The 15,915-nt window shown below is 37.8% G+C and overlaps 1 protein-coding gene across 2 annotated transcripts in view; it reads left to right on the forward strand.

Moving 5' to 3' along the window:
• ano1a (anoctamin 1, calcium activated chloride channel a) overlaps positions 1-15,915 on the forward strand; it is a 162,019-nt gene that overhangs the window by 131,139 nt on the left and 14,965 nt on the right. For both annotated transcript variants that reach the window (XM_041791662.1, XM_041792415.1), the window contains 4 exons: positions 1,130-1,241; positions 4,151-4,208; positions 4,763-4,863; positions 6,944-7,086. In XM_041791662.1, the coding sequence (XP_041647596.1) occupies positions 1,130-1,241; positions 4,151-4,208; positions 4,763-4,863; positions 6,944-7,086 (414 nt within the window). The remainder of the gene's footprint in view (positions 1-1,129; positions 1,242-4,150; positions 4,209-4,762; positions 4,864-6,943; positions 7,087-15,915) is intronic.

The following is a 15,915-nucleotide window of genomic DNA, read 5'->3' on the forward strand; positions in this document are numbered from 1 at the left end:
CCACAGTCTAATAATGCTTTCAGCTTCTATTCTGATACTCTACAGAGCTCATTCACTAACCTCTGCTCTCCTGTCACACACCAGCCTCTGCTGCTCTGTCTCCTCCTCCTCATGATGCAGCTGTACATTCACCAGCATCAGACAATCTCCTACAGGGACTGCAGAGTCTTTGACAGTTTTGCAGCATCTTGATTGACTGTTATTTAAATTTGGCGTTTATTCACAGTTCCAGTCGATCGTTTTAGTAAGTTTAGTTTTTTTCCGAATACTTTCACTGTCAAACAAGAGCTGCGTGGGGATGAGAGCGGACCTTTAGGAGACGTGATCGGACCAGTCAGCAGTCAATAGTGCAGCTGTGGTGCCGGTTCATGGCAGATATAATAGCCTGAATAAAAGAATAAATCATTCTGGCCCAAAAGTGCGTCGGCACACCGGGAAATGCTCGGTATGCCAGATAGTGAGTCCATCCCTGCAGAGTTGTCTGAGTGTCTCCATTGTAAACAAATCCAGCATGGCGAGGGGGGCGGCTCTCTGCATTAGCGGTGTGCATGGCTAGCAAGTGGTGCGGACTATATAAGACTCTATGAACTTCCTGTAACTCCGTTCATGTCGACAGTAGGAGAAAATAACTTCAGTTTTATCTGACATGATCTGAAAGCTGAACCTGTCATTCAAAAGTCTCTGTCCTTTATCCATTTCTGCTTGCTTGTACTGCATCACGACGGCGCCGCTTCCTGGTCTGGCAAACTACGGGATGGGTCGAGGGTCATACAGAACGCGCATGCGTTAATTGTGCGACAAAAATTTAGCGGTGTTAAAAGTAATTTGAGTTAACGCGATATTAACGCGTTAACTTTGACAGCCCTAGTCATGATATTTAAAAACCAGCCCCATGTGTTGTTCTCTTTATTTAGCTCAGTAGCCCTGTCTGCATGAGGCTGTGTTTTACCTTCACTAACCTTTTAACGCCTTTCTCTGTCATCAGTGATATAAACACTTAGGATATTCCACTCGTGCAAAGTTAAAGTGAGATTCCTGCTTAAACTGGGTTATAAAATCTTATAGAAATACCACTACATTAATGTTTTTGTGTGTGAACTAATAGAGTGACATTTTTTCTCTTTTTCAGAGGTTCCAAAAACAGACAAGAGTTTTGAAGAGCGCCTCATCTTCAAGACTTTTATTCTGAAGTTTGTCAATGCCTTCACCCCCATCGTATATCTGGCTTTTTTCAGGGGCAGGTAAAAACTTCTGACCATTCATTTTAATATTCAGATATATTTATCAAACCTTGGTGGGTCAGTGGCAGCTCGGATGCTGACATTTGTAGGTCCTGATAAAGACGGGGCCATGTATACACTCCAATAAACAAAGAAATGGATAAATAAATGTACAAATTGAAACCCAGGAATTATGTTTATATTACGTTACACATAACTGCTATCTTTCCTTTAGGTTTGTATTAACTTTACTGTCTGTTTTAACTATTTATTCTCAAACACATTTTAATTTAGCTCTTATAGGTCAAACAAATTGTGCAGCTTCTTGAGCTGGATTAATGCTTCTGCAGTGAATCTAGCCTGTAGGTTGTTTGCAGTCATGTGATACCAGTGATGTGCAAATGCTGTAGTGAAGAACAGCCATTAGGAATGAATGGGAATAAAGAAAAGTTAGTACAATAAAGCTCTAAATGGACCTATATCAGGGGTGCCAAACTCAAGGCCTGGGGGCCAAATCCGGCCCCTGGTGCAGTTATACCCGGCCCACCAAATATTTTTATTAGTACTGTCCCACCTATATGAGGTCTGCAGATTTCCTCCAGTATAAAAATGAAACTTAATCGTGGGGATAATATTCTTGTTGAGTCATAAAAATTAGAAAAGTAAACAGTAAAAATAATTTGATTAAAAGGAAGGAACATAGGAGAAATTTGCATTTTCTCTATATTTTCAATTTTGCAGCTGATTAAAAGTTATGGTTTTGACCATTTATTTCATATTTTAATCCTTACATCTCATAACTTTGACTCTTGTCTGATATTTTTTTTATTTTAAACCCTTTTTGACCTTTTAAAGTCATGATTTTCACAAATATGCATGTCTTCTCTAATGTGAACCACGGTAGCTAGCTCCTGTGGGACATAGTTTCTCCCCTGCATTTTTGCCATTATTTAATCCATATTTAAATCCCCTAACTGATACCAAATAAAGAATTGTTTGGAAGCCAAAAGAGCTTAGCTAGATGATCCAGATCTCTAAAAGTGGACTGATGGGTTGTTCCCGAATGAGCCGGTTCACAGAGCCGGCTCTTTTACGTGAATGATAAGAGCCGGATCCTGTTTGAGAGCTGTTTTATATTGTTACAACTATTATTATTCTTTCTATGTGTGTGCGCCTGTGTGTTATTTGATAAATTAGTGGGGATAATATTTTTTATCCTGTACCACAGGCACACCATGCATTAAGGAAGTGTTTGATGGTGTAGCATCAATGTTTTATGTCAGATGTATCATACATCCCAGCCACTGAGCAGATTTCATCTGACCCACAAGGTGTTTTTGGGAGATAGTAGATGTTGAAAAATAAGTACATGTTTTTATCCATTTTAAAAACTGAGCACAGTTGGAATAAAATACCTTCCCAAATATTAATCATATGTTATAACATTGCTAAAATTGGCAATGAAGAGTTGTTTGGGAGCCAAAAGAAGTGTCTCTTTTTGCTGAGCTGAGCCAAATGAGGCAGTTCACTGAAAAGAGCGGAAATTCCCATCACTCTAAAATGGGACTGATTTCCCTGCATGAGTGAGACTGGATGGTATCGGCTAAACACAAGCGAGATCAGGGTTTAATGTGCTAAACTGTGACAGACTAAACAGAACCAAGCCAGACCACTGTGTGACAATGGACCGTATGAGTACTGTGTGACTCTTCTCCTCCAAGCTTTAGATGGAGGCTTTTTTATATCCAAGGCTGCCGCTGTTTTTATCTGTAAGCTTTTGAACTTTATTTCGACCTGAATGTGTCGCTGCTGTTGGGTCTCAGATGTAGCTCAATATAGTTTATTTTTTGTAAGTTGGAATGGTTAGCACCACCATAAACAGCACAAAATGGATGTATTTTGATCACGTTTCTTTATGCAAAATCACTTCCTGCTCCCTATCTGGACCTCTCTGCTATGATGTCACATTATCTGCTAAGGACCTTTAGCCTACACCGTAGGTCTGTGTGGCCCTGAACCCTACATAGGGGCCTTCACATGAAGCCATCATGCACCTCCCCAAAATGTAGCTAGACATCAGAATGATGCAGACCGCAAGTCCTGTGATTGGTCTGCTGGTACCACGGGTGACCTCAAGTCCCTGAGTGAAGTCTGCAGACATAATGTTTGTTCTCTACAGTAAGATAAACGGCTATGGACAATAATACAGATAGTCAAATCTTCTTCCAACATCTGAAAGTATCAGACGTATTTATTTCCTCATCCATTTCTCTCTTAATGTGGAAACAATGCAAAAATGTTGCCATCCTAAGCTGCAGTTAAGTCAGCAGCCATACTTTCCCTCTCCTCCAGTGTCTCCTCTTTCCTCTTTGGCAAAGCAGAAAAATAAGTCCTCACACCAGAAGCTGCTCCGAAGCTTATGTAATGAAGATTATCACCAAATATGTTAGAGATGTTTTCTTCTTTGCATAACTCCAGTACAACCAACTGCTGATCAATATTTTTCAGCTCCAGGTAAACAGGAAATGTAAAGCATGAAAATGTCAGTGCCCAGGAGTGTTTGGGTGTAGTAATGAACAGCAGTGTGAACACCCCAATATAAAGGTATGTAGTGCTCAAAACTGTGTAGACTAGTACGGCATCAAGTAAAGACGAAACAAGATAAAACAAGATTTCACAGCACAGAAAGCTGAACCCTGAAAGCAGCACTCCTTTGTGACATCAGTGCCACTGACATCATAAACTAGACCAAAAAAACCTCAGCCCTTCAGAGATAAGGAGATCAGCGAGAACAGTTGTTTGTTAAGGATTTAAAATGTTTGACGTGTATTTCTGACAGATTTCAACACTAAATAAATTTAATGAAATTCCTTCAACAATGAACAACAAAATTCCTTTACCATCCTCTCTCCTGTTGTTGTGTTTTACAGACTCGTTGGACGTCCCGGGAACTACCTGTATGTTGTTGGCTCATACCGAATGGAAGAGGTATTTCACCATAAACCCTGTTTCTGATGATTTATACTGTGCTTATTCCATATCATTTAAATGTCAACAAAGAGCAGAGAAAACAATGAAACAAACGGAGACCATGTTTCAGTAGATTCCCAGTGAATAGAGGTCAGATAGTATTGATTGTGTTCATCGATCTTCTATGTGCAGAAATGGATGTAGCCGTGTTTCCTTGTTTCTTTAATGAGATCCCGAACCAACGGCTCATGTCGGCTCTTTTCAGTGAAACTTCAGCTGCTGATTCTGCTCTAATGACCACAGACAGTCCGAGTATATGAGCAGCAAAGATTACCATGTACTTACATCTATTTAACACAGGGGGCTTTGAACAATCAGCATGTATGCATATAGAGGTAGCCTTTTAGACTCATGGTAAATGAGGTCATATGCATGTCAATTTGAATACATTAATAGTTAATCTGGACATGTTATATTAACTTTAGAGTGCATAGTTAAACAGAATTGAAGTAAATTACATTTAAATTTTTAACTTGATTGTTCTTCTTTCATTTCTCTCTCTCTCCCTGCAGTGTGCCCACGCAGGCTGCCTCATGGAGCTGTGCATACAGTTATGCATCACCATGCTGGGCAAGCAGCTCATCCAGAACAACCTGTTTGAGATCGGCATACCGTGAGTGCAGAAAGACGTTCTTTCAATGACAAGCAAACAAACACAAGCTAATCAACAGTGCAGTAAAGATCACAACACACCGGCTCAGACGCCTGCAGAACAGAAAGCCTGGGACATCCTTCCAGCATGTCTGAGGACCAAACTGCTGCCAGCCTTCTTCTCGCTTCTGTTAGACAGAAGTTTATTCTCCTCATGGCCCTTCAATAATAGTGAATCTGCTGTTAGATTGAATTAAAATCAAATTCTGTCTGAACATTTCATTTGATAAAATTTGATACATAAATGTAATGTTTTTGTTGGCCTGCTCTGCAACAAAATCACATTTTATTTTTGTGTTTCTGAAGGCTTTATACTCTCTCAGAGCACTGATCGGTTTATAGAGGGAGTGACCGTTAATCTAGATCAGTGATACTCAACTCTAGCCACATGTGGCTCTAGAGCCACATGTGGCTATTTTGTGATGATTTGTGGCTCTTCATGTCTTCATTTGAAATATTATTTCCCCAGAAAACCATAAACAAGGGAATGTTTGACCTCAGAAATTATCCAGTCACATTAATCAGTTTATTTCCCACACTTACAGAGTTGGCTTTAATTTTCAACCTTTTTTTTTTTGCCTGTGTATTTCCATCACCCTTATTTGCAATTTTTTAACCCCTTTATTCATCATTTTTTGGTTATTTTTAAGTTATTTTACAGCATTAAAACCCACTTTTGCCACTTCTTTTTGCCACAATTTACCCATTTTTATACTACTTTTATCCTGTTTTTTCCCTTTTTCGACAGTTTTTGCCTTTATCACCCTGCTTTTTTGCCACTTTTCACCCATTTAAGTTGCATTTTGCTATTAAATACTACCCCCCCACCCCAATTATAACACCCTTTGCTGCTTTTTGCCCATTTTTACCACCTTTTGCTGCTTTGTGCCTGTTTTAGTCATTTTTAACCAATTTTTTTAGCCACCTTTTTGACCATTTTTTGCCCCCTGCAACTTATTCTTTTTGTCACTTACATTCTTGCCACTTTCTGCCTTTTTTGCCACTTGATGCCTGCTTTGACCTTTTTCACCCATTTTTGCTGCTTTTTGATAATTTAACATTTCAGTTATTCTTAATACCGGTTTACCCATCTTTGTCACTTTTCACCACATAGATTGTGGCTCTTGCAAAGGTAATTTTCAACAATTTGGCTCTTTGGTTGAGCAGGGTTGAGTAACACTGCTCTAGAGCCTCTATGACATGTAACAAAAGTAAGTAGCTTATTGTAAACCTTTGAGCTACTCAGTCATTTTTAAAACATCTAAACAAGACTCTAGTTACCTTTAGAGTCATACATTTGTGGTTCTAGAGCTCGCATTTTCCAGAATACCGGTCAGGTGTTTGATGCTGCAGGGTGGGTGTGATATTGACGTGCCATGGATTTTTTAACAAACATTTATCATATAACATTATTTAGCAGTCTTAGCATCTTCCTACTAGTGTGCTGGCCAGCTAGCTCGCTAACCTGTAGCGTTTTGTACTCCTCAGTCAGGCCTGTATGTTTGATGCTGATGTGTGCTGTTCTAACACTGGCACTGTATCACACTGAACGGTGGACTGGAGCAGCTGATCACTGTCTACTTCACCGCTGACACTGTACTGCTGACATCATACACATTTCTGTTGTAGCATTGGTCGGCACCACACCTCCCCGATAACTACGAACTGTCAGCAGCAAAGACAGGACAAGATTTTTGTTGCAGAGCCTGATAAAAAAACAAAAACAAAAAACAAAAAAAGGAAGTGTAGAGGGATCTGGCCTTTACTGGTACCTGCTCTTCCAAACATTCTATCACTGCTGTTATTTAAACATCTCAAACTCCTCTGTTAGAGAGCTCAAGTCAAAGAAAACTCACATCAGTGTATATACTTATCACATTCAAAAGGAGTAAGCATTAAAGTTGACAGAAATCTCAAAGATTTGTTTGAAATTATTTAACAATGCAAAATTCTGTAAATGTTTCCTCATGTAATTGACTAAACCTCGCCCAGATCAGGCCTTAGTCTGGAGTTTTCACCATCTTTGTCTTTCTGGTTTGCAGGAAGCTGAAGAAACTGCTGCAGAGAAGGAAGTCAGAGTTGGACTCAAAGCAAGAGGAGGAACTGAACAAAACTCTGCATCGCCACGAAAAGGACCACATCCTGTGCCCGTTTATCGGCCTCAGCCCCGAGTACATGGAGATGAGTGAGTGTGAACACAAGCAACAGATATGATCCTGCAGACTGCCAGCAAATTAGAAAGAAAGTATTCTACAATGCAAAATAACACAGAGGCTTCCTGGGTGAAAAATAGAACGCTTCAAAAATGTTTGATATAAGCCAACATTGTTTTTTGTCTTTTTTTTTTTTTTTGTCAATCTAAAACTCATGAAATAATGCAGAGGATCCGTCCTGTAGCTTCCCTTGGTGGTGTCCTCAGCATGTTCTGTTTACAAGGCTCACTGAACTCTCTGAAGGATAACTTCATTGCTATTATTAGCTACCTGAGACAGCCTTGCTGATTGTGTGTGTATTTTGATGATTAGATCATTTTGCTCTTTCAGAGAACAAAGCAAACATATGCACCCACACAGCTTGCCTATAATGAGGCTGTGAAAAGGCCTGGTGGAAGCTGATGGGTTTTTTTCCCAAATTCTTTTTCCCTGTTTTAATTTTTTAAATTCCCTTTTTCCCTTTAGACTAAATTTACAAACAGAGTGTCCTGTTTATGTAAGGGAATAAAATGTTCCAATAATTATAATAATTATTATATGAAAAATAGATAATATTTGTTTAATTTATTACATTGAATAGAAATAACCTTAAATTTCTTAAATTTATTGAATTTATGTAAGGACCACAATTGGCCCTTGAGCCACAGTTTGGATAACGTAGATATAAACTAATGATAATCAGTGTAACAGTCAAAGACATTCATTAAAAACTGTAGGATTCTGAGTTCTTCCATATTCACATTGATGTTTTTAATGTAAATGAAGAAATCCTTCCGTTCTCTCAAACACACAGTGATGCCAGCTTAATAAGAATGTAACATTTAAGTGAAATGGTTAAAAGCAAACCTGTTACCTAAACTTTTCTTTACTCTCTTAATTTACGTGTAACTTTCCATGCTGCATTGTTCACCTCCTGTCTCCTCTTCGTCTGCCTCATATCGGCCCGGTACATTAAACGTAGACATGCATTGGCTGGATAACAAATCAAAATGAGCTACAGTATTAATCGACAGAATTATTCAGCTACTTGATACTCATATGTAACATCATATAGCCCACAGGTCTTTGAAAAGTTTCCAGTTCAACTCGAGTGTGACGCCTTCGAGGGCTGAGTATGTCTTCAAAAGTATCTCTATGACTCTCTAGTGTGATGAGGAAAAACAACTGGTAGGAGGGACCAGTTTTCTTCCTCCTGCCCGTGATGAGCTACATAGTGTTTGCTGTTGTCAGGCTTGTATTGTTTGGGAGGGGGCAGAGGAGTGTTTGTGAAGTGAGCATAGACTGTAGAAAGAATTGGACAAAGCCTGTGTGATGTCAGCCGTCTGATTACAATAGGCAGACTCAAACAGCTTTTGAAGTCAATCTGTGGCGGCCTCCATATTGAAATCGCTGTCTCAACCCAACTTTGGATCAACCTAATGGCAGACAAGAGCCCGCCCACTGAGCTCGACTTCCTGTAAGCTAGGCTATCACTAAAGCTAGCCTTCTGGTGGTAGCGTCTGCCTGTCAAGCTATCTGTCAATTAAATGAGACATGCCAATCAGTGCACAGCGAGGGTTTTCCTGAATAATCATAACAACTGTGGTACAGAAGTACAAGAACTGACACAGTTTATCAAAAGTTAAATAACTTCTGAACCATACATCGCTGCCTCTTACTTGTTTTTCCTCCTGAAGCTAGCCGTTGTGTCGTCCCATTGACGCCTCTGATGCCATTGAATCCAAGGGGCAGCATTGACAGCGAGCCTGGAGCTAGTGTAACTTTTGGGGACTTTAATGATTAAATCCACACCAGTAAATCTGATATCGAACATCTTTTTATCCACTTTAATCGAATTATGATCATTTATTACCGCTAGCCCGAATGCTAACTCGGATGCTAACTGCCATATTTGTTTGTGTCTGTCAGCCAGTTGCAGGCTGCTCTATAATCACGTCATGGAGCCTGAGTAGAGCATAACAGAATGAGAGAGAGAGAGCCTGTGATGTAGGGCTGAATGATTTTGAAAAATTGTCTAATTGCATTTTTTTTCCACAATATTGCAATTGCGATTTGATATTTGATTATTCCTTAACTTTCTTTAATTCCTAAACAAGGGCTGAACAGTTCTTATGATTTTGAATTGTATTGAAAATTGGATATGAATTGTTGCATTGAAGAGTTTTTTCATTTTTATATTTAATAAGAAAAAAGTACAAAAATGAAGAAGGTAGGATTTTTTGTAGACTATTCTAAAAAAAAAGGGCACCTGAATGATTGCATATGTCATGCATAACATCTCTGCTGCAAAAAAAAAAAAAAGTTAAAAACTGGTATTTTGACCAAATTTCAGGTCAAAGAAATATTGCACCTTTTGCAATTTGAAAATTGCAGCAGGCCATATTGTGATTTAGTCTAATGTTCGATTAATTGCCCAGCCCTATTATGACGCTGGCCCCTGTATTATTGTTATTTTAATATTTAGTAGTAAAACTCAATCAGCAGAAAAACAACTTAAGGGTCACGATGCTGCACATCAGGGGTGTCAACCTCAAGGCCCGGGACCAAATCCGGCGCGCAAAATCATATCACATTTTAACTATAACTGGCCCACCGGTATGAGGTGTGCAGAATTTATTCCAGTATAAAAATGTTAACTAAACCTTCATGTTTAAAAATATCCTTAAGTCATCAAATTTAGAGTCAAGAGTAAAAATAATTAGATAAATTAATTTTTGTTTTCATTTCAATTTTCAAGTTTGCATCTCACAATTACAGCTTAAACTTAGGATTTCATATTTTTATTTTTATTTTTATTTTTTATTTTTGGCCTTTTCAATAAATAATTTTGGCCTTTTAGACACATTTTTTTTTAATTCATCTCATATTTTACAATTAAAATTCCAAAGCTGCCCTAAATTGACAGCATTGGTAAAAATTGGTTTAAACCAAAATCATTTTATATGTTTCTGCAATGGTTAAAGCACTTCATGATGCTGGATGGTCTTTGAGACAGGTGGTAGAATAAACTTTTAAGCACTGTATATTAATCTTACCTCATATTTGGGCTTTAAATCTCACGATTTTTAATTTTATCTCATATTTTGGCCTTTACAACTCATGATTTTGAATTGTATCTCATATTTCAGCCTTCTAGACTCACAACTTTTTATTTCATATTCTCATATTTCTCCTTTTGAATACACAGCTGTGAATTTTATCTTACATTTGGAGTTTTTACATTTATGGTTTTGACTTTCAGTCTCATATTTCCAATTTATTTTTCTTTTTATTTTGTGTTTTGACCTTTTGAACTGATAAGTTTGCCTTTTAACTTCAGATTTTGAGCCTTTAAACTTATAATTTTCACTTTTTTATGTTGATGTGTAGGGTGTTTATCATCACGGCTAAGTTGTTTTTTACTTTCCATAATTCGTCACTAGTGAAAATGGGGTTAATGGTTTTTGGTTAAATGTTGACCCTGTTCGGTCCTCAGGTTAGACCTAAATCCAGATTCTGGCCCCCGCTGGGCTGAGTTTGACACCCCTACTGTACATTATGATTCTCTTTGTTGAGCTGTTCTGAGTCAAATATAGGTCTAAAATAATTTTCTAGTCCGCACAGTCAGTCCAGAAAGTTCATGCTGTATCGGATCAGTACTCGGTATCAGCCGATACCCAACACCCTGGTATCGGTATCATACTGGGAAGGAAAAAATGGTATCGGAACGTCCCTAGTAAAAATAACTGGAGCTTCCCAGGAGAAGTAACAAAAACAGTAGTGGGCAGCCTTAAAGAACAGGAGGAACTAGGGAAATATGTCAGGTATGCTCATTTCCTTCATGAGAGCGGGGACGTTCAGGATCCTTCAGAAATGACTGTGCTCTGGACCTTTTTAACACCAGAGTCTTTGCAGGATGAGTCATGTTTAGGTCAAAAATAACACGCCTAATGGCTTTGACTACTGAATAACCATATTAACACTCAGCTTCCATATAGTCCTCTTTGCTACTGGTTGTTTAATGTCAGACCTTAGCAGGGACCTGCAAATGTCAGCTCCTTTTAGTGCGGTTTGTTAGCATTATGTAGGGAATCAGCAGTCATAATCAACTGACAAAGCAGGGGAAATGCTAACTAAAGTCTTTGTTGAAGTACAATGATTTGACCTTTAATTTCATGAACATCACGTTGGCCAGGAGCAGATTGTCTAACAGTCATGTGGAAACATATCCACATCATGCTTCATGTGCACCAGAGGTTAGCATGTATGTATGTGTGTGAAATGAAGATAAAAGATTAAAGTGTGTTGCTCTTAGTACAGCAGCTCAGAGCTTATGGTTATTGCATCCAAGTAATTGCTGTTTGGGGATGTGCATTATTAAACAGTTGATCCGTACGTCCCTGTTGAGGGGAAGAGATCTTTATACGGGGAAGCTGATTATCCTGTTACCAAACATCTGAATACTGCAGAGAGAGGATTAAACTTCTTCAACTCAACACTCTTTTTCCTCTTTCTAGCTCATCATTATTTATCCTGAAGAGAGAATGGAGCTCTAAATTAGCCAGCTGTTGTTTTCATCAGTGACCAGCGGGATGTTAGACTCTTTGTAACTAGAGCGCTCCCTCACACCTTTTAATCTTTGTGCACATTACCTTTTGCAATTCTTTGGTGAAACATCTGCTCAACATCAGCACAGCTACAAACGAGGATGAAATGATTAGTCCCCCTTTGAAAAGTTCATTTTTTTAAGTGCTGTTAAACAGAACAAGGGATTTTGAACAACACAATAGCTAGAGCCCTGTGCAGAAATGGACTGTAGGGTTGCAGACTAAGAAAAACTCTACTTCATGCAGAAGACACCTTCTAGACTGAGGTATGCTTAGGAAAACCTGGAGAAAGATTCTGCATACTGGAAGCATGTCCTTTGGTCAGGTGAGACCAAACTAGAGCTCTTTGGCCATAGAGGCGTTGGTGATGTTTGGAGAAAAAGGGAGAGGCATATCACCCAAAGAACCCCGCCTCCACAGTGAAACACGGCGGTGGGAGGTTTATGCTGTAGGGACGCTTCAGTGCATCTGGAACTGGGAATCTGGTAAAGGTGGAAGGAGTCATGAAGGAAGAAGGATGTGGAGATTTAGAAAGAAAACATCAAGCAGTTAGCAGATAAACAGGGTCTGTGTCATCACTTCATCTTCAACACAAACAACCCAAAACATCCGAGGCTCCTGGTGAAGAACAAGCTAGAAGACCGAAGTCTACCTTATTGACTGGCCTGATCAAAGCCCTGACTTGAATCCCATTGAAATTCTGTGGAGTGACCTGAAGACCAAGGTCCATGCCAGAAGGCCATCAAATCTGGAGGAGCTGGAGAAATTGGCCAAGAAGACTCAGACTGAGAGAGTATGAGTCTGAGATTAAAACTACAACAAACAACTGCAAGCTGTGATCCAGCAAAAAGGAAACACAACTGACTGTTAGCAGGATTATCATTTAGACCCTGGTAGTTTTTGTTTTTTTGTGAACTGATTATGCTTCTCCGTGCAAAGTCAAATAATGTAAGCATCTGAAATGCAACTAGGATGTTTGGAAAAAATTGTGATTAAAATGTGTTGCTCTGTTCAACAGTACTGGGAGATACTTAAAAAAAAAACACAACATTTTTACTGTGGGGCTTTCTCATCTGTGCAATGACCAATCACTTTTCAAAGCAAACCTGCCTTGTTAGAAATGAAGCTAATTCATGAAGCTGCAGTTCCTCAAGTGTCCAATAGAGGCTTTAAACATATTGATTTTTTTAGGCTGAAATTTGTGTGTTTGGTATTCATGATGTTTAAAGAAAGACCCTAGAATTCTACATTTTGGAGAATTTTTTAAAAATGAGATTCCCAAAGAGAATCACTGGGTTGTGATATGGTATAGCCGCTTCTTCTTCCTAAGGATTTTCATGCTTCAAGAGTAACTAAACCCCAGAGTTTTGAGCCGAGATTCTTCCACTCTCTTTTTATAAAAATGATTTTAGAACATCATGAACAGTCCTGGGGGTGAGCAGGGAATGGACAAGCCAACTCCCTCCTTCCTACTGTCCCTTATCAGCCACAACATCATTCAGTCTATGCTGCCTTTTAGATCTGAGTATGAGCCATAATGTCAGAACTATTCATGGTAGACTTACAGCGAGCTACCTGAGGAAAAAACATTAAATCTATTCTCATGGTGAAGATGCTATTTCTCATATAGTCTACCTTGCTTTAAGAGTTACATGTTTTATTTGCAATATCAGCTAAAAGTATTTCCCACAATCCTATAGTGTCACAGTGACGTCACCCGATTGGCTTAACTCATCTTTGCCTGTGAAACACCCATGTTTCTGATGTTGAAGTCATATGAAGAAGAGTTTTTATCATCCACTTAACTCCAGTAAATACATGGTTTAGAAACAACATTGTCAAAAATGCAGTCTAAAGAGTGGGCAAATATTTACAGATATATATACAGTGGTGTGAAAAAGTATTTGCCCCCTTTCTGATCCTGAGTTTTTTGCTGATTTATCACACTTAAATGTTTCGGATCATCAAACCAATTTTTATATTTCACAAAGACAACCCAAGTAAATGGAAAATGCAGTTTTTGAAAGATTATTTAATTTTTTAAGGGGGTGGGGTCCAAACCTCTCTGGCCCTGTGTGAAAAGTAATTGCCCCCCCCCCCATGTGTTCCCCACACATTACAGGCTGAGTAAAGAAAGAATGTTTTTCTTACTATGGTTATGTAACACAGCTGAAAGTGAAGGAGATCACGGAGGGCTCCACTCTTCAGATATTGATTCTGTGACCCTTGAAATAACGAGTATTGATTAATTCACTTTCTCATTGCTTCAATCAGTGATGGACAGTAATGAACACATCATGGATAATTAACCCAAAGCTGCACCCATAATCTTTGATTTCAATCATTATTCAAATGACTGGATGGAATTTTTTAACGGGATGCTCATATTGCGTTGATGCACAGCATGATACTCTTCTGCTGGTCTTTAACTCCACAGGAATGGTAGTCCCTATCAGCCTATTGTTCTGGATTTATTAACCAGATCTTCACCCCCTGAGAGCATTGTTTCTAAAAGAGTCAGCCAGCTGTTTAGAATAAATCCATGTTACACCTGATCCAGTATTTTATAAGATCTGATGGACACAGTAGAGCTCTGGGACTCATGAAGAGTTCACAGGTTGCTTTAATGCTGAGCTGTGGACATTCAGATACCAAGTGTCTACACTTTAATAACCTGACATCAGAACTCATTGTTCCTTATCATATTCTAGCGACAGCTCATTCATCATTTCTGTGGCTCTTAGCGTGGTTTAATATCCCTACATGCTGTGTGCAGTGAAGCTGCTGATTCAGAGAATGAACAGGGATGCCACAATGCTAACACAGCCTCTTTAACAGCTTTTCTCCCTCATGCTGTCATGAGCATGGACACAATGATAAACTATTTAGCAAATCTATCTCATGGAGAACAGGTTTGATTAAAATGCCAACTCAGCTTGAGAGTGTTGTTCATGGACGAGCCGTTTCTAAGAGCCGGCTGTTTTTGCAAATTATGGAAGCCAGCTTCTGTTTCAGAAGAAATTGTTTATTTTTTTGCCTTTTTTTGTTGTTTAAAAGCTTTGAAAAAGGTAAAATGTTACCAAATGAAGAGTACTTTGATAACTAAAAGACAGGCTGCTTTTACTGAGGGAGCCAAAAAAGTCAGGATCTTTGAAAAGAGCCTCAACCCCCATCAATGTGAGCGAGGCCAGACATAAAGAAAGCTCTGCTGTTTGTTTACTAGCTGAATACAGCAGATCACAAAAGTTGACGGGTCGCTTTTTGATGTGTGCCAGGACATGCTGCATCTTCACAACCAGTCCATCCAGATAAAGGCATCGACACGCCCTTAAATGTATCTGTCTCCACCATAAATATGTTATCATCACCTCTAATGGCATCAGTGTAAAGCTGACAAAAAAGCAATAAAAGGAGCACCCTCCAAGCACAAAAACTTTTTAAAGGTGCCAGACAAAAGACTTACTAGAGTTAGAGAAGTGTCAGCACTCAAAATGTCCTTTATAGTAGTTTTATTCAAGGCTCAAAGTAAAGCTGGACAGGTCAAATTCACACCATAGAATATGATTAAATAACGATATAATGTAAGATATATAAGATATATTTATAAGATAAATGTAATTATATTATTATATATATTATGATTATATTTTAAGGTAAATGTGATTATATTATTAAATATATTATGATTATATTTTAAGGTAAATGTGATTATATTATTATATATATTATGATTATATTTTAAGGTAAATGTGATTATATTATTATATATATTATGACTATATTTTAAGGTAAATGTGATTATATTATTAAATATATTATGATTATATTTTAAGGTAAATGTGATTATATTATTATATATATTTTGATTATATTTTAAGGTAAATGTGATTATATTATTATATATATTAAGATTATATTTTAAGGTAAATGTGATTTTATTATTATATATATTATGATTATATTTTAAGGTAAATGTGATTTTATTATTATATATATTATGATTATATTTTAAGGTAAATGTGATTATATTATTATATATATTATGACTATATTTTAAGGTAAATGTGATTATATTATTAAATATATTATGATTATATTTTAAGGTAAATGTGATTATATTATAATATTTTTTGATTATATTTTAAGGTAAATGTGATTATGTTATTATATATTTTATGATTATATTTTAAGATGAATGTGATTATATTATTATAT

Source organism: Cheilinus undulatus, linkage group 1 (genome assembly GCF_018320785.1).
Source record: "Cheilinus undulatus linkage group 1, ASM1832078v1, whole genome shotgun sequence".
Lineage (NCBI taxonomy): Eukaryota > Metazoa > Chordata > Actinopteri > Labriformes > Labridae > Cheilinus > Cheilinus undulatus.